This window comes from Gorilla gorilla, chromosome 19 (assembly GCF_029281585.2).
Source record: "Gorilla gorilla gorilla isolate KB3781 chromosome 19, NHGRI_mGorGor1-v2.1_pri, whole genome shotgun sequence".
NCBI lineage: Eukaryota > Metazoa > Chordata > Mammalia > Primates > Hominidae > Gorilla > Gorilla gorilla.
In genome coordinates this window covers 101705211-101731037 of record NC_073243.2, presented here as the reverse complement: position 1 = coordinate 101731037, position 25827 = coordinate 101705211, and the positions used below count along the sequence as shown (strand labels likewise).

General features: G+C 39.9%; 1 protein-coding gene across 2 annotated transcripts in view; it reads left to right on the top strand.

Annotated features, from left to right (window-relative positions):
* Positions 1-25827, top strand: part of MARCHF6 (membrane associated ring-CH-type finger 6) — an 82923-nt gene that overhangs the window by 11632 nt on the left and 45464 nt on the right. For both annotated transcript variants that reach the window (XR_010131807.1, XM_004059033.5), the window contains exons 2-6: positions 12449-12545; positions 13410-13483; positions 16425-16568; positions 21624-21696; positions 24966-25134. Coding sequence is in view for 1 of the 2 variants with exons in the window: in XM_004059033.5 (XP_004059081.1) it covers positions 12449-12545; positions 13410-13483; positions 16425-16568; positions 21624-21696; positions 24966-25134 (557 nt within the window). In the remaining variant the exon portion in view is untranslated. The remainder of the gene's footprint in view (positions 1-12448; positions 12546-13409; positions 13484-16424; positions 16569-21623; positions 21697-24965; positions 25135-25827) is intronic.

The following is a 25827-nucleotide window of genomic DNA, read 5'->3' as shown; positions in this document are numbered from 1 at the left end:
CTCCCGGGTTCAAGCGATTCTCCTGCCTCAGCCTCCCGAGTAGCTGGGATTACAGGCATATGCCACCACACCTGGCTAATTTTGTATTTTTAGTAGAGGTGGGGTTTCTCCATGTTGGTCAGGTTGGTCATGAACTGCCGACCTCAGGTGATCCGCCCACCTCAGCCTCCTGGGATTACAGGCGTGAGCCACTGCACCTGGCCGAGAATTGGAATTTTTAAACTCTGTTTGCAAGACCTAATTCCCAAACCCACATATTTTGTTTATGGGTATACGCTCACCCTCAAAAAGGAAATATTTTTTGTAAAATTTGAGCAGTTAAACATTTTTTTCTGCCTGTAATTGTAAAAGTAGCAATTAAACACTATCTACTTGGGGACGAGAAAGGAAGAAAAATTACCCATGTTCTCGTCTGACCAATTACAGTGGCTGTCATTTTTTTGCATTTTCTTCTTTAGGCTATGGTGTTTTTACCTAGTTGGAAGTAAGGGAGTGTGGTCATTTAAAAATGTTATATCTCTTTCCATATTAGCAAATAGTTATATATACATATATATACTTTTTTTTTTTGTTTTTTTGAGATGGAGTTTTGGTCTGTTGCCCAGGCTGGAATGCAGTCACGCAATTTCGGTTCACTGCAACCTCCACCTCCTGGGTTCAAATGATTCTTGTACCTCAGCCTCCTGAGTAGCTGGGATTATAGGTGTGTGCTGCCATACCTGGCTAGTTTTTGTATTTTTAGTAGAGATGGGTTTCGCCATGTTGGCCAGGCTGGTTTCGAACTTCTGGACTCAAGTGATCCATCCTGCCAAAGTGCTGGGATTACAGGCATGAGCCACTACGCCCAGCCTTGTATTTGCTATTTTTAAGGGACTGTATACATTCCATATAGTGAATGTGCACCATTTATATAGCCGCTTCCCTATTTTGGGCTATATAGGTTATCTGCTGACATTTTGAGTAATAGTTTTAATATATTTTCAAAATTGTCTACTATAATTGTAGCTACTAATTGTAAAAATTTTATTGATAATTACATATTAAACATTCCTTCTTTACTTCAGCCAGATGAACAAGGTCAACATTAACAGTTACATGTGGCATAGTGCCACGGTTATTACTTGAGACTGTCACTATGACAGTTACTGCTGTTACTACTTGAGACCGTCATTATGAGTCTGAGTGAAGGGGGACAAATGTAGAAATGAAAACTTAAGACAAAAGAAACTTTTAAAGGAAGAAAAAAGGGGAAGAAAAAGAGGGCTCCCTGCTTCTAGGGAGCAAAGGCAGCAGCCTAGCTTCCACAGCCCTTCGAATTTATTGGGTAGAAAGAGCAGGGGGGAGGTGATAATGACTGGTCGGCTGCTTAATTGATCACACGTTCATATTATTACTGACAGGCTTCAGATGTACCTAATCACAAGAAACTCTGAGCTTGGGGCGTGACTGCCTTCAGCATTCCTTCTGGGTGGCATAGGCAGTTTGTCAGTTTGCCAACATTCTGTGTTTATGAGAACAGTTTGCTGTTCACTCTTATAGCCTCCAGTGGTATACTGAGTTGATCACGACCCTCAGTCTTTCGGCCTCCAACAGTTACAAATCATGTTGATGGCATATCCCTTGATATGATATGATATGATATGGTATGATATAAGATGCCACTTCATGTGATTTTTTCCTTCCCAAAACCCATAGCCCCAGTCTATTCATGAATCATGCAATTTCCAGTAAACAGACATTCTACAGTGTACCTGACCAGTACTCCTTACAATTGTCAAGGTCGTCAGAAACAAGGAAAATCTGAGAGACTGCCCGAGCCCGGAGGAGCCCAAGGAGACATGACAACTAAATATATGTGGATCCTAGAACAGAAAAGGGACGTTAGGTAAAGACTAAGGAAATCAGAATAAACTATGGATTTGAGTTAATGACAATGTATCAATATTGGTTAAGTGTAACAAATCCTAATAAGATGTTAATAGTAGGGGATATTGTGTGCTGGGTATATGGGAACTCTACTCTCTTCATATTTTCTGTAAATCTAAGACTGTTCTAAAATCTAAAGTCTGTTAGTAATAAAAAATAATCCTTTGTATATTAAATTATCACTGATTTAACACCAGAAGGTAAGTGGAGAGATTTTGAAGTCTTACATCAAAGAACTTTCAAGATAGATAATAGCTTAAGAGTTATAACATGTACCCCAAAACTTAGAGTTTTATTTTTTTCCTCATACTAGGCACTTAGGATAAATTATTGAACTGTACTGTTGGCTAGAAAAACTTTGATGAAATGGGCTGACTTCCACAGTAGGCACCAATTTGATAACCTCCTCTCATTGGTTGTTTTCTTTCTTTCTTTCCCATCTCCTGGGCAATCTCCATAAGAATTTGAAAAATTACTAAGGACTTGAAGATTTTTTTTATTAAAAAAACCACTATTGTTTATTGAGCCAAGCTCTTTGGTGGAATCTTTAAAAGGTATGCATGTGTAAAGACATTAGGTATTCAAATACAGCAACAAAAATTGCTGCAGGATTAAATAGAAATTTCCCTTTGAAAACCAGGAAGAGCTTTGCCATATTGTTTCTAAGTAGGTTTGCGTTAATAACAAGCAAGATGCATTGATTTTACTTTGGCCTGAGCAAGATTCATAATTTTACTGCATAAGAATCTGATGGGGGGGGGAGCCTCAATCTGCCACAGAACCTACTTCGGTGGTTTAATTTTTAGTAAAGGACTTTAAGCTGAGCCCTTTGTAGACTTCACTCTTTTTGTAGCCTTGGCCTTGCTACTCTGTTGAGGTTTTGGGTGGTGGGATTGGAACTAGTATACAAAACAGGCTATTCTTTTTTTGACTTTGTATGTTTGTAATAGTCGTACTTGCTTCATGTTTTTGCAAAGCTGCTAAGATTCTGTATAAAATAGGATCAGCTAAGTTATGTCGTAGTCACAAACTACCCTAAACCCCAGGAGCTTAAAGCATCAAAAGGTTAATCACTTCTTGGCCAGGCACATTGGCTCACACCTATAATACTGGCAGTTTGGGAGGCCAACGCCAGAGGATTGCTTGAGCCCAGGAGTTTGAGACCAGACTGGGCAATGTGGTGATAGAGGGACCCTGTCTCTACAAAAAATAAAGAAAAATTTAGCTGGGCCTGGTGGTGTGCACATGTAGTCCCAGCTGGGAGGCTGAGGCAGGAGGATCACTTGAGCCCAGGAGTGTTTTTTGTTTGTTTGTTTGTTTCTGAGATAGAGTCTTGCTCCGTTGGTTGCCCAGGCTTGAGTGCAGTGGCGTCATCTCAGTTTGCTGCAACCTCCGCCTCCCAGGTTCAAGCGATTTTCCTGCCTCTGCCTCGCAAGTAGCTGGTACTACAGGTGTGCGCCACCACGTTCTGGGTAATTTTTAGTAGAGATGGGTTTGCACCATGTTGGCCAGGCTGGTCTGAAACTCCTGATCTCAAGCAGTCTGCCAACCATGGCCTCCCAAAGTGTTGGGATTACAGGCGTGAGCCACCGTGCCCAGCCAGGAGTTTGAGGCTGCAGTGAACTATGGTTGTGCCATTGCACTCCAGCCTTGATGGCCTGGATGACAAAGTAAGGCTCTGTTTCTTTAAAAAAAAAAAAAAAAAAATTTCCAATGTGGGTGGAGGGGGAGGTGCTTTTGCTAACTGTAGTCACTGGGGAACCCAGCTTGATAGAAGCTCCATCCCTTACTGCATGCTTCCACGCCCATTGAGGCAGGGAAAATGCAGTGTGATGAATTGTGTTCATTGGCTTTCAGACACTTCTACCAAGAAGGGATACTTGTCATTGTACCTCATATTTCATTGACCAAAGTAAGTTACATGTCCATGCCTAATTTCGGAGGTGGCAGGGAAGTGCAGTTTCAGTGTATGCCCAGAAAGTGGAAAGTGAGAAATATTTGGTGACCAATGCTGATGATTTCCAGTCCCTAACAACATCAGTTTCTACCTGGTTGGATGAAAAACATGTGCTCATTGGGTGTACACTTCAATCTACAATTTCATTAGATGACATTTTAGAGAGGGAACAAGTATGTTTTTCATGTCATCCTTCTTTCTTATTTGTTCTTTCTTCCCACATGTCTGTGTAGACACTACTGTAGAAGGCCTGTCAATTTCATTTTTCAAATTAAAGTATAATTTCAATACAGTAAAATTTACCTTATTTAATATCTATTTTGACAAATACATGCAGTCATATAGCCAGCACAGTCAAGGTATAGAATAGTTCCATTACCCCCCCTTGCAAATATCCTTTACCCTTTTATGGTCAACTTTGTCCCCCATTTCCAGCCCCTGGCAACTACTGATCTGTTTCTGTCCCTATCATTCTGCTTTTTCCAGAATGTCATAAATAGAACCATACAGTATGTAGTCTTTTGAGTCTGGTTTCTTTAACTTAATACAATGTTTGAGGGTTATCCACATCATCGTTGCATGTATCACTAGTTCATTTCTTTTTGTTGCTTAGTATTTTATTGTAGGGATGTACCACAGTTTATCCATTACCCAGTTGTGGAATTCTTGAGTTGATTGTTTCTAGTTTTGGGGAATTAAGGATGAAACCATTATACATACTCACATAGGTTTTTGTGTGAACATAAGTTTTCGTTTTATCAAGTTAAATATATATTAGTAGGATTTCTGGATTGTCTGGTAAGGGTGTTTTTATTTTCATTTTTTTGCCCTTTCAATAGGTATGGGAGTATCTTACTGTGATTTTTTTTTTTTTTTTTTTTTTGAGACAGGATCTTGCTTATAAACCCAGGCTGGAGTGCAGTGGCGCCGTCATAGCTCGCTATAGCCTCAAGCTCCTGGGCTCAAGCAATCTTTCTGCCTTAGCCTCCTGAGTAGCTGGGACTACAAGCAGGCGCCATCATACCCTGCTAATTTTAAAATTTTATTGTAGATATGGGGGTCTCCCTATGTTCCCCAGGCTGGTCTTGAACTCCTGGGCTCATGTGATCCTCTTGCCTGAGCCTCCCAAAGTGCTGGGATTACAAGTGTGAGCTGCCATACCTGGCGTTACTGTGATTTTTATTAAAAAATTTGATTGTGGTAAAGTATATGTAATAAAATTTACTTAACTATTTTTAAGTATATACTTCAGTGGCATTAAATACACCTTGTTGTGCAACCATCACCATCTTCTTGTGATTTAAATTTGCATTTCTTGAATGACTTGAACATTTAAAATTTTTTATTCCTCTTTTGGTGAGTGTGTTCAGATCTTTTGCTGATTTTTTTTTCAAACCATTTTCTTTCTTTTTTTTTAACTAACCCAGCACAAAGCTGATTTGTTTTTTTAGTTTTCTTACTGTTGAGACCTTGATTAGTAAACTGGACAAAGAACTTGAACAGATAGTTCACAAAGAAAGAGAACTTGGTAAACTGTGGAAATGTTCAGGTTGGCAGTAATAAAACCACTTTTTAATTAGCTGCTGTACTACCTGGTTATTTTTTATCTTTATATTTCAGTAATATATGTTTTACTCGATGGAGCAGTCTACTGTGCAAGTGGGAGAATATGATAAAGTTGGAGGAGCAGATAAATAGAATATTGACATTATGAAAAAAATGAAACATTCAGGATAACCTGGTTGCTTGATGAAGGTAGTTGTGGGGAAGAAGCATGATAAGGTCAAAAGGAGAGTACTCTTGGAATTGGGAGCTAGTTTTTAATCCTCATTTGGCCCTTGGTTGATAATTACTTGGTTCTCAGTAAGTGAAATAGAATTAGCTATTCTTAGATTTCCAGCCAGTTTTCTGAAAGTGTGACAGTTCAGTGATATCCTAGATCTCTTGTATACTGCCTTCTCCTTAGTCTTGTGTGGCCTTAGATGTGTTATATTACCCTACCCCTTTCAACCTCAGTTTCCCAAACTATGAGATTGGTATTGTGAGGAATAAATGACAGAATACATTCGGAGTGCTTAGAACTGTGTGTAGAGATGGTAGGTGTATTAGTCTGTTTTCATGCTGCCGATAAAGACATACCTGAGACTGGGCAATTTACAAAAGGAAGAGATTTATAATGGACTTACAGTTCCATGTGGCTGGGGAAGCCTCACAATCATGGTGGAAGGCAAGGAGGAGCAAGTCACAGGGGTGGCAGCAGGCAAAAAGAGAGAGCGAGCGAGCTTGTGTGGGGGAACTCCTGTTTTTCAAACCATCAGATCTCATGAGACTTATTCACTATCACGAGAACAGCACTGCAAAGACTTGCCCCCATGATTCAATTACCTGGGTCCCTCCCACAACACGTGGAAATTCAAGATGAGATTTGGGTGGGGACGCAGCCAAACCATATCAGTAGGTAATGAAATAAAGGGTAGTTCTTAGCTGATGTCAAAGTAACAATTGAATGTTGGGCTTTTTTATACTTTTTTTTCTTTGAGGCAGTGGCTAGTCTTTTAAAACGCCTTCATTAAAGTTTCTAGTACATTATACCAAATAGAAATTAAAAGACATGCAAGTTGCTGCTGGCTGGCATCTATAATCCCAGCTATTCAGGAGGCTGAGACAGGATGATTGATTAAGGCCAGGAGTTTGAGACTAGCCCGGGCAACATAGTGAGACTCCATCTCCTAAAAAAGTTAGCCGAATGTGGTGGTGTGCTCCTGTAATGCCCACTCCTCATAGATATTTCAAAATAGTAATTTTTATTGCTGCCAATGTGAGTAGGCCAAAAAAAAAAAAAAAAAAAAGAGAGACATAGAGACATGGAAGATCAAATGCCAGTTAATTACTTAAAATTGATTTTGAGAATATGAAAACATCATTTTGGATTTTGATGTTTTCTGCTCCATAATGGAGCAGAAAATTAATTTTCGTTTTCCTTATATTTGTTTTTCTCCTAAGACCCAATTGAGGGGGGAGAAAACCCATAGCATCTTAAAGATCTTTATTTTTTTATCATGTCTGTGTACTATTGTTAGTAGATATAATGCTTTGTGAAATGTGGTCATTTCAGTAGTTTTATAAAATATGTTTTGATTTAAAAGCATGTAGCAATAGTGATCATTAATCCATTCGTTAGAATTTTTTATACTTCATTATACAGTTGACTCTGTGAAAATAGATGCTAGGGAGATTTTAAAGAGTTATTAATACTGCTTGGAAATAATAATATGTTAGAATTCCCTTTAGGATTTTTTTTTTCCCCACTTGAGACCTAACCTGTCATTGTTTTCATATAAACCAAACCACTTAAAGTAACAAATGAATTAATGCACTTGTTCTTCCTCTTGACGAACTCCTTGAAGAACAATTTTGGAAGTATTTATTAATTTGCTTTAAAATAACAACACTCATTATGTGTTAATATAAATACTGTTTTTCGTGAAAATAACTATTCCAAACTCCCAAAATTGATGAGGAAAGTGGATTTGTTTTATATTTGCCAATCTCTTTAATACCTATTTTAATGAGAAGCAGCTGGGTCTTTTCATCTCTAGCTGCATTCATTCTATTGTCTCATATAGCCTCTAGAAAATACCACTGCAAACTGGCAAGACAATAAGTGAAAAAGAAGTCTTAGGGGCTGGGCATGGTGGCTCATGCCTGTAATCCTAGTGCTTTGGGAGCTGAGATGGGAGGATTGCCTGGGGCCAGGAGTTAGAGGTTACAGTGAGCTATGGTGGTGTCACTGCACTCCAGCCTGGGTGATACAGCAAGACCCTGTCTCTTAAAAAAAAAACAACAAAACAGCAACAACAGCAACAAAAAACTTAAGTGTTACTAGGATAGTAGTTGTGTCTTTGCATTCTCTGAGTGAGAAACTTGGGATCCCAGTTCTCTTCTCTAGGCCAAGCAGAGCCCTGGGGCTTGATTTCAGAGTTGTTGGGTTTGCTTAGTATCTTGTTTGTTGGTTTGTCATTCAGAAGGACAGGGGTCTTCTGAAAAATCAGTGCCCTAATTCATGTGTGTGTCTACATCCTTCTAAGTGGAGATCCATGTCTCTCTCCCCACTCCACCTGTCCTGTTCCACCATTTGCTAGCTGGCCATCCACTTGGAGTGAGCAGTGCTTCCTGTGGTGAGTGTGCCCTGGAGTTTGCCACTGCTTTGGTCCCGACCACAGCTTTCTCAGGCCACGCAGGGCTAGGTTGTCTAGGTGGCAGTGTTTTGTATCATGGAATGAGCCCACCAAGTGACCAATTGCTGTACCCACGTGGATGTCACTCCACCTGTTGTCCTTGCCTCTCACAGGCAGCAATGTGCCAGCAGGACTGTCTTTGCCATACCCCAGGCCATAGTCAATGGCCGACCCGTCACGATGTTCCTGGAGGGCAGCGTCCCACAGGACACCCTTTGTCATGCTGTGGCTGCTATACCCTACTTCCTACTTGCACAGCCATCTGAATGTGGGCTAGGGAGCCCAAACACTATGCCTGGGATCTGTACATCCACACTTGCACCCACCCTCCCTGGTAGATCCTACAGTAGTAGCACATGCCAGACTCAAAAGTTAATCCACAGTATTGTTGTGAATGGCTGGATGAGGGTTCAGCTCCTATATAATAACTGGTTATTGTAGAACTGATCCGCACCTGTGGCTTCAGTGACTCTGGTGATTCTAGATAACCTAGATCAATCACATTTTCCCCCCACCCCCACCATGGCCCTGTCACTCTTAGGTGGCAGTTGTAGTGCCTACTGAGGCGACCACTGTGACCAAGAATCTTAATAATAGGGAATCTCAATTTGGTTCTGCAGAGAGAGAGCCTGATAAATTAATACCCTATCTAAAGAATGCAGCAGGCGCACAAATTACCCACTCCCAACCCTGGAGGATAATGATTAAAACAATATGGAACTCTTTCAAGGCCCTGTAGTTGGGAAGAGTCCAGTTTAAATCCTTTAAAGAGGATCTATTGCAGGGCAAGCCTGGTGCTGGCAGCCACGGTAATCCCACTTTCAATGTGGTGTGCTGAATTCCTGGCGGTTAAAATGCTTGTTTTTGGATCTTAACGTGCTGCCGGGGTCCATTGCAAGAAAGTCCATGCCTCTTGTCTTTTTGGTACCTTATGGGCTCTTCTTCCCTGAGTTTCCCTGGAGCTGAAGTGTACACTTGAAGAAAATTAGTGTTCAAAGTAGCGTGGGCTGCCTGGATACTGCTGGTGGGAATCATGGAATGGGAGCGTGGTTCTATTTTGTTTGTGTTGGAACTTTGAGGAAGCTTATTAAGCAGGGCAGTTGGGGCATTAGTATTGCACCGCTAGGACTCAAATTCTGGGCCAGTAATAAGACTGATCAGAGTGAAAGTTTTTGCCAAGGATGTTTTCATTAACCAAGAATGAAGGTGAAAGTGGGAAGTTTAAAGATGTTCAGGTCCTGTGTAGTTACGAACATAAATGTGATGTTGACCACTGCATTAATGCCCATGACCCACTAGCAGCTTCCAGGAAACCAGAGCCCTTTGGGTCGTGGTAGGGGGAAGGTCTGTGTTCATAGCTGAAACTGAAAGGCAACAGCAATAGAGACAGCTTAATTTGACTGAACATGAGCAACCTTACCTGCTTCCAGCACAGACAGGATTGTCCCATTGATAGTTATTCTGTGGGTGGGGGTGCATGGCTTTTCTACTTGATGAAGAGATTTTGAGAGGTGACAGCGTGCTGGCAGTCCTCACAGCCCTCGCTCGCTCTCGGCGCCTCCTCTGCCTGGGCTCCCACTTTGGCGGCACTTGAGGAGCCCTTCAGCCCACCGCTGCACTGTGGGAGCCCCTTTCTGGGCTGGCCAAGGCCAGAACTGGCTCCCTCAGCTTGCAGGGAGGTGTGGAGGGAGAGGCGCAAGCGGGAACCGGGGCTGCATGCAGCGCTTGCAGGCCAGCTGGAGTTCCGGGTGGGCATGGGCTTGGCGGGCCTGCACTCGGAGCAGCCGGCCGGCCCTGCCGGCCCGGGCAGTGAAAGACTTGGCACCCGGGCCAGCTGCTGCAGAGGGTGTACTGGGTCCCCCAGCAGTGCCGGCCCATCGGCGCCGTGCTCGATTTCTCACCGGGCCTTAGCTGCCTTCCCGAGGGGCAGGGCTTGGGACCTGCCGCCCGCCATGCCTGAGCCTCCCACCCACTCCATGGGCTCCTGTGCGGCCCGAGCCTCCCCGACGAGCACCACCCTCTGCTCCACGGCACCCAGTCCCATCGACCACCCAAGGGCTGAGGAGTGCCAGCGCATGGCGGGGGACTGGCAGGCAGCTCCACCTGCAGCCTGGGTGCCGGATCCACTAGGTGAAGCCAGCTGGGCTCCTGAGTCTGGTGGGGACGTGGAGAGTCTTTATGTCTAGCTCAGGGACTGTAAACACACCAATCAGCACCCTGTGTTTAGCTCAAGGTTTGTGAGTGCACCAGTTGACACTCTGTATCTAGCTGCTCTGGTGGAGCCTTGGAGAACCTTTATGTCTAGCTCAGGGATTGTAAATACACCAATCGGCACTCTGTGTCTAGCTCAAGGTTTGTAAACACACCAATCAGCACCCTGTGTTTAGCTCAAGGTTTGTGAGTGCACCAATCTACACTCTATCTAGCTGCTCTGGTGGGGCCTTGTAGAACCTTTGTGTCGATACTCTGTATCTAACTAACTAATCTGATGGGGACGTGGAGAACCTTTGTATCTAGCTCAGGGATTGTAAATGCACCAATCAGCACCCTGTCAAAACAGGCCACTCGGCTCTACCAATCAGCAGGATGTGGGTGGGGCCAGATAAGAGAATAAAAGCAGGCTGCCCCAGCCAGCAGTGGCAAGCTGCTCGGGTCCCCTTCCACACTGTGGAAGCTTTGTTCTTTCACTCTTTGCAATAAATCTTGCTACTGCTCACTCTTTGGGTCCACACTGCTTTTATGAGCTGTAACACTCACCGCGAAGATCTGCAGTTTCTCTCCTGAAGCCAGCAAGACCAGGAGCCCACCAGAAGGAACGAACAACTCCAGACGCGCTGCCTTAAGAGCTGTAACACTCACCGCGAGGGTCTGCAGCTTCACTCCTGAGCCAGCGAGACCACGAACTCACCAGAAGGAAGAAACTCCGAACACGTCTGAACATCAGAAGGAACAAACTCCAGACGCGACACCTTAAGAGCTGTAACACTCACTGCGAGGGTCCGCGGCTTCATTCTTGAAGTCAGTGAGACCAAGAACCCACCAATTCCGGACACAATTTGACTGGTAGTTAATCAGTAACCAGGGAGACTAGCGTGCTAACCAGTTAGGTGAGCATTCGGCATCCCCCAATTTAGACAAATGGCATTCAGCCATCTGAGATTGAGCAGTTAGGCTCTGGATTGCCCAGCTGGTTAGCACACGGATAGATCTCTCCACCAGCCTAGAAAAGGCATGCACCCCCACTCACAGAAGAGTAGCCACAGGCCTGTGATGCTCTTAAATGCCTGTAACCACGCACCACACTGCTCTCGGCATGTGCTCACTTGAATCCGATGGATGTCAGAGACCCGTTAAGTGCATTAGTGATGGGGATTGGGATTGTAGTAAGTCGCCGTTAAGGAAGAATTTCCCGTGAGAGATTAGGCTGAAAGTGTGCATTAAGTTTCTGCCCATTCTCCCTCCGATAGGCCACTAGGGATTGGCTCTTGGCCCTGACAGATAGCTGAGAACGGTCTAAAATAAAAGTTATAACCAGGGTTCCCTAAGTGGACCCAGGTAGGAGCTTTAGAGCGAGAGTGCGAACGATCAGTCGCGGTTCCTCGGCCGTCGTGCTGCTTTGGGGCCACTCCAGGCAGAAGACAGACAAATATGCCCCTAGAGTCTTGTAGTGCTGGGCATGAGGGGTGGGCTGCGGTCCAAGGACCCCTTAGCGCTGTCCCTTCTGCTTAAGGTGGCTTCCGGCTCATCTCTCTGTGGCCTGGTGCTTTTGTGGCTTTGGGGTATCCCCTCCCCCCACCAGCCCTTAAAGTGTGTGTGTGTGTGTGTGTTTCTGGGTCTGCCTACCTTACACTCTTGTGGGGTGGGGTGACATGAAAAGCTTGTCTTCTAACTGCTGTTATTGTGGTGAGTCCTCATGTGTTTTGTGGAGTTTAGGCTGTTAGGACTTTAAACCGTTAAATTGTTAAGACTGGAGTTTAAAACTGTTAGGACGCTAATGGTGACCTGATTTTACATATTTTTATTATTTGTTGTGGAGAGCGCAGTTTTAAATAAAACCATCTGTTTCTCTTATTTTCGACTTTGATTTATTTAAAATCTGTCATACGAAGGAACAACTTATCTTTTAATACATTATTTAGGAATTTTTTAGTTTTAGATATACACTTGAATAGCAACTTAATCACAACTTTCAGTTCTCCGTACTATTAATGTTTTGTCAAGTGATAGATTCTTGCTTTAATGTCCAATATTTTGGTTTGTGCTTGTTTCTTGTTTTTTTAAAAAAGTTATAACCAAAGGAAATTCAATTTTCCTTTTTCATTGGCAGACATATGTAGAGTGTGTCGGTCGGAAGGAACACCTGAGAAACCGCTTTATCATCCTTGTGTATGTACTGGCAGTATTAAGTTTATCCATCAAGAATGGTAAGTCATACTTTTAGAAAGTTATGTAAGTCTGAGCTTCAGTTTCGTCATGTATACAGTAACAGGAATCATTTCAATGTACTTTCTCTGTAATAATTTTTAAAATTTTTATTGTATTTTCTTGAGCACAGGAAACTGAAAAAGCCCTTTTATTGTAAAAATTAAAAAATTTGGAAAAGAAATTATCCATTAATTCTTAATACCATGGCTGTTATTTTGGTGTATCCTCTTCCAGGTACACGTAATTACCCATTGTTTATTTCTACCATGGAGAGCTTATTTTGTCCTCTGAAAGTGTTATGATTTTCTAGTTTTGCTTGGCATAATAGTAGCTTACATTTATGAAGTACTTTTTGCCAAGAACTGTTCTTAGTGGTTTGTACATCTCAACTCATTTTTAATCCTTATAAGAAAACTGTGATGAGGTGGAGTATTATTATTATGCAGATGAGGAAATTGAAGCATGGGAAGGCTAGATAACTTGTCCTGGGCCACATAGCCAGCCAGTTAGTGGCAGAACCAGGATTCAGACCTAGCTACCAGGTACCAGTATTATCAGACCAGGATTAAAACTGATGTTGATGCTTGGAGATTCTTTCATGTTCATTTTGCTTTGAGGAAATTACAGTTTTGATTAATTGAACCTTTTTTAATGGTAGAAAAATGTGTTGTTTTTATCTCTAGCTGTTGTAGTTTTTTATTCTTAGAAGGCAGTTACAAAAAGTTAAGAATATTCTAAATTTGAAAATTTTGAAACTAAAAGCTCTGTGATATATACATTTTTAATGAAAACAATGTTTTCAACAAAACTGTAATGTTTCTTTGCTGTAAACACTGTATTTATGAATCTATTTATAATTACAGCTTAGTTCAATGGCTGAAACACAGTCGAAAAGAATACTGTGAATTATGCAAGCACAGATTTGCTTTTACACCAAGTAAGTTCTTTAGACATTTTCACTGCATCTTTTTTGGTTATCACTCGTGGCATAAAGGTGTTTGATATGATCAATTGACAGAGGAAGGGGGAAAAAAGTGCTTAAGCACTTTAAAGCAATTATTTTCAGCTTGATTTTTTTTGATAGTAATAGGAAGTATTGATATTTAGGAAAATATTTTGAAAAACTGTATGCTGTCTTTTATCACACACATGTTTAAGATTTGTGGGGTGTTTTTTTTTTGTCTTTAAAAATTTATTTACTTTTAATTATAGACAGGTTCAAACACATGCAAAAATCTAACAAGTCCACATGTACCCATCACTTAGTGTCAACTCATAGCCTGTCTAGTTTTACATACGCTCTTGTTCCCTGCCTCTTTATCCTTTTATTTTTTCTCTATTATTTAAAACATAATTCTACCATTTGTAATTTCATCTGTACATACTTCAGTATGTATCTCTAAAAGGTAAGGGTTCTTTTTCAAAAACGTAACTATAATAGCATTATCCACCTAGAAAAATAAACAATGATGCCTTGATTTCATCGAATATTCAGTACTCTTCAAATTTGGGCTACATTTTGAGTTAAAGTTGTATAGGTTAGAATAATAGTCATGAAGATAAAGCTTTTTTTTTGAGACAGAATCTCGCTCTGTTCTGTTGCCCAGGCTGGAGGTCAGTGGCGTGATTTCAGCTCACTGCAAGCTCCGCCTCCCGGGTTCACGCCATTCTCCTGCCTCAGCCTCCCGAATAGCTGGGACTACAGGTGCCCACCACCACACCCGGCTAATTTTTTTGTATTTTTAGTAGAGACGGGGTTTCACCATGTTAGCCAGGATGGTCTCGATCTCCTGACCTCATGATCTGCCTGCCTCAGCCTCCCAAAGTGCTGGGATTACAGGCGTGAGCCACTGCGCCCAGCAAGCTTTTTTAAAAAAAATAATAAAAAATAGAGAGGGGGTCTCACTGTATTGCCAGGTTGTTCTTGAACTCCTGGCCTCAAGCAGTTCTCCTGCCACAGCCTCCCAAAGTGTTGGGATTACAGGCTTGAGCCACATTGCTTGGCCAAAGTTTTAAATTACTGTTTTTTTCATGAGGCTAACTTTTAAGGTCAGTATTTCATAAGCCTTTATAAAATATTTTTGCAGCCTTTAAGGTTTTAACTATGATTCCTGTGCCTATTAATATTTAATATGTTTCATCTCAAATAAGTAGAGGACTGTGCTGGCAAATTATTAAATATTTGAAGCATAATTTTTCATTCTGGGATCCCCCATATTGCCTTCCCTTACAAAGGATTTTTGTGTTTTAGTTGTGTGTGTGTGTGTGTTTTTAAGCATCTTGAGCTTCTCAATATAAATGCTGTAACTTAGTGTTTTACTTTGTTTTTATTTGATGAGTATAAATGATTAAAGTTATTACATTTTCACTTTTGAAGCTGTATATTCATCATAAAAAAGTCAGTTCTGTTATTTTGTAGTCATTAATTTTCTGTAGTACGTAAAAGCTGTACAGCTTGTCAAGATTCATAGGAAACTAAGACTAACTAGTTGAGTATCTTCATGGAATTCAGTTGATAGGAAATATGTGGGCATTTACTTTGAGGCCAATAGAAGCTTGTTTTGTACATTTTAATTTTCATTTGATAGTTATATTCTCTATTTCTTTTATCTTTTGCAAAAAATCTCTATTATTCCTGGTTTTAATGACTTGCTCTTGTATACCAGATATCCTATGGAAGTCAATGATCTGTGGGCATGTGCCATTAAAAGTTGCTATTTGTGGCCAGGCGCTGTGGCTCACGCCTGTAATTCCAGCACTTTGAAAGGCTGAGGCAGGCGGACCACCTGAGGTCAGGAGTTTGAGGCTAGCCTGGCCAACATGGTGGAAACCCTGTCTCTACTGAAAATACAAAAATCAGCCAGGTGTGGTGGCAGACGCCTGTAATCCCAGCTACTTGGGAGCCTGAGGCAGGAGAATCACTTGAACCTGGGAGGCAGAGTTTGCAGTGAGCTGAGATTATGCCACCGCACTCCAGCCTGGGCAACAGAGTGAGACTCTGACTCAAAAAAAAAAAAAAAAAAAAGTTGCTATTTGTCAGTTGTTTATTTCTCAGTGTTTATAGGTGTGAACAGTTTTGTGATAGTGTTCTTATAAATTTTAGATCATTGCTTTTAAACCCTGATATATCATAATTTCTTGTTTTGGCCTTACTGGAGAAAGAATTGTTTGTTTTTCCTTATGTTCTTTCCGAGCTACCTGTGGTAGAGGTTTTTGATAATAGGCAGTGGTTTTTTATTGGAACCATTTTAAAAGGGAATCCTTTTAAAATGTGGCAGAACTTTTCTTTTTCTGAATGTGTTGAGCCACATTTCTCAGAGTAGTGGGAAGATCTGAATTTATCATTTGAAATTTTAAGTATTATGCTAACATTGGGAAAGTGGCTAACAAATGTCAGTGGGATGTTTGCTCCCACATGAAATGATCTGCTACAGACTGTTGTGCTTTTTGAGTGCTATTTAATGCTTATATTTGGGGGAGTGTTGATGGCTTGTTGTCAGCTTCATCTTTTGCTCCTGTTTGCTTTATTACATCTTTTATAGTTTGGGAAACCAGATGATTATATTGGTTGAATGTTAAAATGTGTGTAAATGGGCCTTGTATGAGGTTCATGGCTATTAGCAAGGGATGTGAACATCTATTGAATTTTTTTTTTTCCTGCCCAGAGGCCTTTGTTGATTTCCACGTTTCACATGTGATTTGCCTCATAAATGACTTCTTGGGTAAATGTGATATTATAACTATTTGGTTTTTTTTTTAAATAGGAAAAATAAGCACAAGGCAAATATTGGAAGTTTAGTTAATGTCTATTTTATATTTATGAATTAAGCTATTTTCGAATCTTCATGAAATTGTAAGTACTTTTTTTCCGCTTATAGTTTATTCTCCAGATATGCCTTCACGGCTTCCAATTCAAGACATATTTGCTGGACTGGTTACAAGTATTGGCACTGCAATACGATATTGGTTTCATTATACACTTGTGGCCTTTGCATGGTTGGGAGTTGTTCCTCTTACAGCATGTGAGTATTCATGCCTCTGATTGGAGTTATTTAAACATTGCATAACTACTTAATATTATAAAGCAATATTGCATCATATTATTATTTGACTGATGTTTAGCTATTTGATGTCAGAGCGTCATGTATTAGGAAAGCCTTACTTAGAAGATGTTCATCGGAACTAAGAATGAGTTTAACACGTCAGTTTTTTGAATGAATGTGGGAAAGAACACAGCATACAGAATGGCTAACCATGAAAGTTCATGAAAGCGTTGAAAAAATCAAATCAAATCATAATTAGATATGAAGTATGCTAGAGCTTTCAAGGACTACAAAAAACGGCCGGGCGCGGTGGCTCATGCCTGTAATCCCAGCACTTCAGGAGGCCGAGGCAGGCGGATCACGAGGTCAGGAGTTTGAGACTAGCCTGACCAACATGGAGACTGAGGCAGGAGAATTGCTTAAACCCAGGAGGCGGAGGTTGCAGTGAACTGAGGTCGCACCACTGCACTCCAGCTTGGGCAACAGAGCAAGACTCTGTCTCACAAAAAAAAAAAAAGGACTGCAAAAGATGAATTCTTTTGGGATTCTGCAACCCTCCTTTAAAAAAATACTCACATGGCCAGGCGTGGTGACTCACGCCTGTAATCCCAGCACTTTGGGAGGCCGAGGTGGGAGCATCACTTGAGGTCAGGAGTTTGAGTCCAGCTGACCAACAGGGTGAAACCCTAGCTCTACTGAAAATACAAAAATTAGCCGGGTGTGGTGGTGTGCGCCTGTAATCTCAGCTACTCAGGAGGCTGAGACAGGAGAATCACTTGAACCTGGGAGGCAGAGGTTTCAGTGAGCTGAGATCATGCCACTGCATTCCAGCCTGGGCAACGGAGTGAGACTTCGCCTCAATAAAATACAAATAAAATTTAAAAATACTCATACATGTAATGGTCATAAATAATTGGGAGGCTTATCTTTCAGATATAGGAGGCTCTTTGGGAGGGTGGTATACTAATCAACCCCCCTAATCAGTCCAAAGAATCCTCTTGGATTCTTTGTTGTTCTTATAGACATGGAGAGAAGTACATAGTATATGGGAGGCAGAGTATATAGATAAGATTCATTAGAGTTAAACTAAATGTTTAATTAGTATAATGGATATCTTCATGTCTCCTTAAAATATGATAAAATAATCTTGATTACATATGGAAATGAAATTCTTGGAAGATACCAACTAGCAGAATATAGGTACTGTTGAAGAGTGAGTTAGCTAGAAAATGTATCAAGGAATTCTCCCAGGATGAAACTCAGAGGGACAAAGTAGTTACAAGTATGAGAAATAAATATTGACAAATGGAGGCTAGTCTAGTCTGTCTAGTAAGTAGTTCCACAAGGTAAAAGAGATAATGGAGATGAGGAAACAATTGGTGTCTTTTAGATTGAACGAGAAAGCTGACCATGGTAAAGGAAAAGTCTCATGAACCTAGACATATTCTCAAGTTTTCTAGAGCTGGGTAAGGTGGCGATGGTGATAGAGGTATAGAGATTGTGTGCTTCCAGATTTTCCTACAAAGTAAAGAAAATCAGAGTGGCATCAGACTTAAAATTAGCAATGTTGAATGCTAGAAGACAATGGAAACTCAAAATTTGATGTTTTTGAGCCTAAAATTCCCTTTCTGCAAATTACTCTCAGATGGAAGGACAAACTACAGATGTTTCAATGGATGTGAGGGATTGGAAAGTTTACTACCTTAAACCTTTTTGAAAAAACAGGATATACTTTACTAAATGAGCAAGGAATCAAAGAGAGAAAGATGTGAGATACAAAGAAGTGTTTCATATAGCTAAGTCTCAATTGTTAATCTGCAATAATTAATAGTTTTTGGGTAACAGCCTGGAACTAAAATTCCAGATGATCTTGACGTGGGAGAAATTGTGACGGGAAGATAGAAATTAAAGCTTTTAAAATTGCTTATCTCATTTGTGGGGAGATTATAGATGTTCTAGATGTAGGTAGAAAAATACAGCATAACTGTGCATTAAAAATGTAGACTAGACTTACAACTACCCAGAACTGGACTCAAAACTACATTGTTACATTATTAATGACAAAAGTGCCACCACAGATCGGTGGCGAAAAGATGGTCTTTTCAGTAAATGGTATGGCAACAATCATATGGCCGTACAGAAAAAAATGAATCATATCATTACCTCAACCTAACACAGAAATTAATTTGAGATGAATTTAAAAGCCTGAATGTGAAAGTTAAAAAGAAACTTCTAAAATAAAATACAGGAGAATAAGCATAAAACAAAATATTAGTAAATTGAACATAATTAAAGTTAAAAACTTCTGTTCATCCTTAGACACTTTTAAGAATAAAAGGCAATTGAATTCTGGCACTCAAAAAAAAAAAAAAAAATTGAAAGCCGTGGAGTGAGAGAAGATATCTGCAGTACCCATAGCCAACAAAGGACTTGTATCTAGAGTATATAAATCAATAATAAAAAGGCAAACACATCCCAGTTAAGCAGTGGACAGAGTTTTGAACAGGTATTTCTGGAAAAATAGCTAAATATACTAAGCTCTCCATATCTGTGGGTTCTGCAATGCTGACTGTAGAATTTGAGCATCTGTTTATTTTGTTATTGAGGAGAGTCCTGGAACCCATTCCCCATGGATACCAAGGGATGACAGTAGCCAATAAACACATGAAAAAGTGCTCAGCATCATTAGAGAAATGCACAAGGAGGGTGACTAAAAATAAAAAGAGTAGACAGTGCCAAATGTTGCTTAGGACATAGAGCATCTGGAACACGTATACAGTGATCGAGGGGGAGCGCATATGTTATCACCACTTTAGAAAACTGGCAGTATCTACTGATGCTGAATATTACAAATACCTTATGATCTAGCAGTTCCATTCTTGTGAATATAACTAACAGAACAAGAACTTTCTGTTCACTAAAGGACATATGTATAAGAATGACCACAGCAGTTTTATTAATAGTACTTAAAAACTGATATCAGTCAAATGCCTATTAATAGTAGAATGGATACATTGTGGTTTATTCATGCAACGGAATACTACATAGCAGTGAAAAAAGACCTGACTATTGTGACATGGAATAACATGGATTAATTTTGCTTCTTTGACAAAAACAAGCCAGGCACAAAATTGTATGATTGCATGTGTGTGAAATTTTAAAACAGGTTACATTCATCTATAGTGGTAGAGATCTGAATAGTGGTTACCTTTTGCAGGGGCTGTTGCCTGGGAAGAAGCTTGAGGGAGCCTTCTGGGGAGCTGGAAGTGTTGAACATCTTGATTTGGGTGGTAGTTACCAAAGATATACGTATTTTAAGAATTCACCCATCTGTACACTTAAGATTTATGTAAAATATACTTTAATAAAGACATAACAAAACTCAAGGGCAAGTGCTAGAAGAATAGAAATAGGATGAGTGGGAAACAGCAAATAAAATTTGGAAATTTCAAACAAAGGCAGGAAAGAAAGGAAGGGAAGGCAGAGGAAGGAAGTAGGGAAATAAAATTAAATACATCTGTAATCATAAGCGTTTAGATTTCTCTGTTACGAGAGAGCTTCATAGATATGTAGGTATAAAACTTGCACTACTACAAGAGATAAATACAAAGCAGCACAGGTTAATGCTAAAGAGGTACAAAAATAGTTTTGTTAGCAAATGGCTAACAAAAAGCCAGAGCAATATTAATCAGCCAGTTATCATTCAAATGCATTAAATGGGACAAAGCGTTATATTTCATATTAATAAAAGGCATAATCCACTATGAAAATAGAATTAAAGAACTTTTATACACCAGAAAGCTGGGCCTTGAAATATGTAAAGCATTCACAGTCATAGTGAAAGACTTAACATGCCTCTTTGAAATCAGTAGATGAAATAGGCAAAAGTAAGGACTTACAAGATTTAACAGTTATTAATCACAAGCTTGATTTCTGTTCTAATTTGTTTATGTACAGATACACACAATTTAAATTACATCACACGATACATATTCTGTAACTTTTCTCTTTAGCTTAGCATCGTATCCTGGCGGTCTTTCCATGTACGTGAGTGTTGTGCTGTCTTATTTTTTTTTTTTTAGCGATGCACAGCACTCTGTAGTAGGAAGGCCTATTGCACATGAATCCATTTACCTGTCTAAACATTTGGTTTGTCAGTTTTACATTGTTACAAGCATACTTGCCTGAGTATTTTATAAATGTGTAAGTAATTTTTATTACAGAAAATCTTTTCCTACCTTTCCATTTTGACTTGGTTTTGAAAACAGCCATTGAAGTCACTGAAAATCTGAACGGAAGTCTCCGATACAAGGCTATATAAGGGAATGCTTAAGCTAATACACAAATACTGGTTTGAAAGAAAGCCTCAGGTTTTTATTCTTGTGCCCCATTTTCAAATCTGTGGTCTGCTATCTCATTCTGTCTAGAATTCTGCCTTCCTGACTAAAAGACTTTCTGCCTTGATAGCAGTACGTTCACTCATACTTTGTCTTTCTCTAAATGGCCAGAATTTAGAATAATTATTTTCTGTATTTTAGAGGACCTGTGAATCTGTGCTTTTAAAATATTCGTTGTCAGGTTGCCATTTATGGCATTGCAGTACATACTCTACTGAAAAATTCTCTTAATTTCAAAGACTTATACCTCCAAAACTGAAACCTTTTATTGTCATGAGCAGACTTAATGAATTTTGGAATTCTAGAATTTAAAAAATTCTTTATATTATAATTTTGGAGATCTTTACTTTAGATTTTTCTTTTCAAACATCTAAGCTCATTCAATAAAAAGAAGCAACTAAACCTAGAGAGAATCTAAGCGCTAAACATGATTGTGTAACATTTACTCTTCATTGTCACTATATTTGTGCTTGACTGTGTTTTTAAAAATTTAATATTTTGAGACTTAGGCTTGTAAAGACTAAATGTTTATTTCAGTGGCATTTGTGGCGTTCCACTTTGCCTCTGCTTTCTTGAGCAGCTATGTGAATTCATGATGCGAGTTGTGACTGTATGCCATCATGCTCTTTTTCGGTAGGCCGCATCTACAAGTGCTTGTTTACTGGCTCCGTGAGCTCACTACTGACGCTGCCATTAGATATGCTGTCAACGTGAGTATTGAACCTCTGTGACGAATGTTGCATGATGTAGATGATGCTTGCTTTTTTCCTTGCATATTTATTTTTATTATAATTTGTAAATTCTTTTGTTTTGAGAACAATAATTTATGTCTATTACACTAACAGTTATAGCTGCGGTAGAAGTAGCTGATAAATGTAAATGACATTTCTTTTAAAACATACCTGTTTTATGGGACTGTTTTGTAATGATGGGATGACTTTTGTTTGTTTCTTTTTTTTTTTTTGAGATGGAGTCTTGTTCTGTTGTCCAGGCTGGAGTATAATGGTGCGATCTCGGCTCACTGCAACCTCCGCCTCCTGAGTTCAAGCGATTCTCTTGCCTCAGCCTCCAGAGTAGCTGGGATTACAGGCACTCGCCACCATGCCTGGCTAATTTTGTATTTTTAGTAGAGACAGGGTTTCACCATGTTGGTCACTCTGGTCTCGAACTCCTGACCTCAGGTGATCCACCCGCTTCGGGCTCCCAAAGTGCTGGGATTACAGGCGTGAGCCACCGTGCCCGTCTGGGATGACTTTTTAAATAGGCTGTCACGCAGTTTGAGATATATACTACTGTCTTATGTTCACAAGAGTTTTTTTGTTTTGTTTTGTTTTTTTAAATGGAGCCTCGCTCTATTACCTGGGGTAGGGTGCAGTGGTGTGATCTCTGCTCACTGCAACTTCTGCCTCCTGGGTCTCCTACTTCAGCCTCCTGAATAGCTGGGATTACAAGCATGTGGCAGCAAGCCAGGCTAATATTTTGTATTTTTAGTAGAGATGGGGTTTCACCATGTTAGCCAGGCTCGTCTCAAACTCCTAACCTCAAGTAATCTGCCTGCCTCGGCCTCTCAAAGTGCTGGGGTTACAGGCATGAGTCACTGTGCTTGCCCAAGAGTTCATTTTAACATGTGTTTTTAACATACACATTTGAACTCAAATTTATTTTTTAAATGTTTTCCATGATTATTAGAATATAAATGCTAAGAACTTGCCTGTAGTTACTTTACTATATCTTGATATTAAGCATTGTTGCTTGCCTTATATTGGCAGGCTTCTTTTTCCCTCTCACCTGATAGGCTTGAGGGTCACCTGAATTGCTTTCATTAGACTACTCATTGACTCCAGAGGACCACTGGAAGCCTAGTGGGGCTAGTCAAAATAAATTATAAACATGGCTTGGTTTTAGCTGTCTTTTACAGTTTGAAAAATTGAGCCAGTTTTTCTGATAGCAGTTGTGACCAAACTACTTTTTTTCTGAGTAATATTTTACACTCTCTATAGAATTTTTTTTTCTGTGAAATTTTACTTTAAATTTCCTTAATGTCTTATCAGTTTCTATGTATTCTGTAGCTCAGTAATTGAGGTCAACTCTAGGTGCACTGTATCAGTTATCTATTGCTGCAAAACAAACTGTCCCAAACCTTAGTGGCTTAAAACAGCTACCATTTTATTTGCTTATAATTCTGGGGTCAGCAGTTTGGTCTGGGCTCAGCTGAGCTTTTCATCTATTGGGCTTGCCTAGGTCACTCAGCTGTTTTACTGGGACTTAATGATCTAAGATGGTTTGTCTGAGATGCCTTGGTTCTTCTCTTTGTGGCCTCTTATCTTCTAAAAGGCTAGTAGGGCTTCTTTACATGGTAGTCTCAGGGCAGCATTCTAAAAGGGCAAGAGAAGAAGCTTTCAGGCCCTCCTCTGGGCTCTGGAACTTGGGCAGCATTGCCTCTGTCCAGGATTCACAAAACCAGCCCAGATTAAAGGAGTAAGGAAAAAGGACTCCAGAGTTTGTCACCAAATGTTTAAAATCTGTAACAAACAGTTAGGATTATTGCTGATGGCAAGGAAGATGTAAAGGGGATATTTTGGTCCCAACCTTTCAGAATTTAGTAGCCTGGAGAGTTCCTTACTAAGGTGATAGTTAGGATTCCTCTTTTGATTCAGGACATATTGCAGACTATATTTTCCTAGAGGCCATACCAGTTTAGTTTAAGTTTGGAGCTGCTGGGTCAAGGTCTACCAGATTGACCCTTCTCAGGTTTTCTATGGAGGAAAAAAGTGATTCAATTAAAATAATGGATTTTCCAATGGCTAAGAGTCCAGAGGTTCTTGAGTTATCTGTGAATAATTCTGAAATCATAAACATGGACTAGGGAAGGAAAGATAAGCCTCTTAAGAAAGGAAAAGGACAAAATGGTCTTCAGTATCATGATATTTGATGCATTTTCTTGTATGATTACTAAAGGAACCATACTTTGCCTTTCTGAATTTGTTGAGAAACTAATACACTTTTGGTATGATTGCAGTTAGCATCAAAACTTGATTTGCTTTCTAAATGAAAAACTTCTTTTTTTTTTGAGATGGAGTCTCACTCTGTACCCATGCTGGAGTGCGGTGGCTCAATCTTGGCTTGCTGCAACCCCCGCCTCCTGGGTTCAAGCGATTCTCCTGCCTCAGCCTCCTGAGTAGCTGGAATTATAGGTGCACACCATCATGCCTGGCTAATTTTTGTATTTTTAGTACAGATGGGGTTTCACCATGTTGGCCAGGCTGGTCTCAACTCCTGACCTCAAGTGATCCACCTGCCTTGGCCTCCCAAAGTGCTGGGATTACAGGCATGAGCTACTGCATCTGGCCAAGTGACAAACTTCTATAAAATTTATAATAGACCTCTTTGTCTTACATATGGCATACTGAATATCTCTCAACCTTCATTTCTTTATGTTGTCATTAGACTTATCTGGAGGAGCTTCTCCTCTTTTCTGATTTGATGATTCTATTAATTTGTGTGGGTTCAGGTGTCAGCTAATCAAGTTTTTAAACGTGTGTAAAATAAAGATACAGAAATTCTTAGAGTTGGACAGAGTTTTTAACCTTTGGTAAATTACATAAATTTAATGCATGGCCTTTGTCAAGTGTTAGACTGCTTTTGTCTTTTTTTGCTTGCTGCCTTTCTGTTTCTAGGCCATTTTCAAAAGATAGGCTATGGATAGGTAATTTCCATATAGTTCTGATGGTATTTGATGCCTAAATAAAATACATAATACAAGTATATAAATATGTATAGGTTCTCTTATAAGTAGAATTTCACCATAATCACAAATAGTTCTTTTGGAGAAACTTGAGATTTTCATCCAAAAAATTATGATTTATTCTTCTGGCTGTTTTTTTTTCTGAGACTTTAGTATAAGAAAATTTTTTACCTTTGTTTTCCTAATTTTAAGTCTTCTTTGGAGTAATTATATGTACTTTTTTTTTTTTAATAGGGAAAATTTGTTGGCAGATTGTTTGCAGGGTTGTTTTGTGGTGACGTGCACACTGTGTGCATTCATCAGCCTGGTGTGGTTGAGAGAGCAGATAGTCCATGGGGGAGCACCAATTTGGTTGGAGCATGCTGCCCCACCCTTCAATGCTGCGGGGCATCACCAAAATGAGGTAACTCCCCTACCCCAAAATTGATTTTACTTAGGTAGGTCATGAGAATTATTGTCTCTCTCTGAGACTCAAACTCTTGACTTCCATGTCCCTCATAAACATTCTTTTGTTATTACAAAGGAGGGCAGCGGAAGGGTTTGGGTGAAGATGAAGAGAGATGTGAAAAATCAAGAAAGTGGTATTATGACTTTGCCTCTTAATTTTCTAGTTAGAGTGGGGACAGCATTGGGGGGTATACTGAAGTCCATGTACACAGTCTTACCCACTGAGCAGAAATTTGAAAACATTTCCTCAAGTGTTTGATGACAGAGCATGTATGTATATATGTATGTACATTTTTAAAAAAATGTATTTTCATCCCTGATGCTGTCAATAAAGACAAAGGCTGTCTTATGAAAAGGACTACAGAATGTTGTTTTTAAGAGAGCCAGATTTGTTAACCATTTTCTATAATGCTTTGTGAACTGTTAATCCACTAAATTATACTGAATGAATATGTACACGTGTTATGAAGTGAGGTTGTGTTCTTATATACTAAAATTGATCCCACATCAGATACATTTAAAAAAGATGTCTTTGAAAGGTTTTGTTTTTAAAAAGAATTTAGTAGAGTTTATATTTGTTTTCTAGTTTTTTGTTTGTTTTGGTTTTTTGAGATTGGGTCTTGCTCTGTCACTCAGGCTGGAGGGCAGT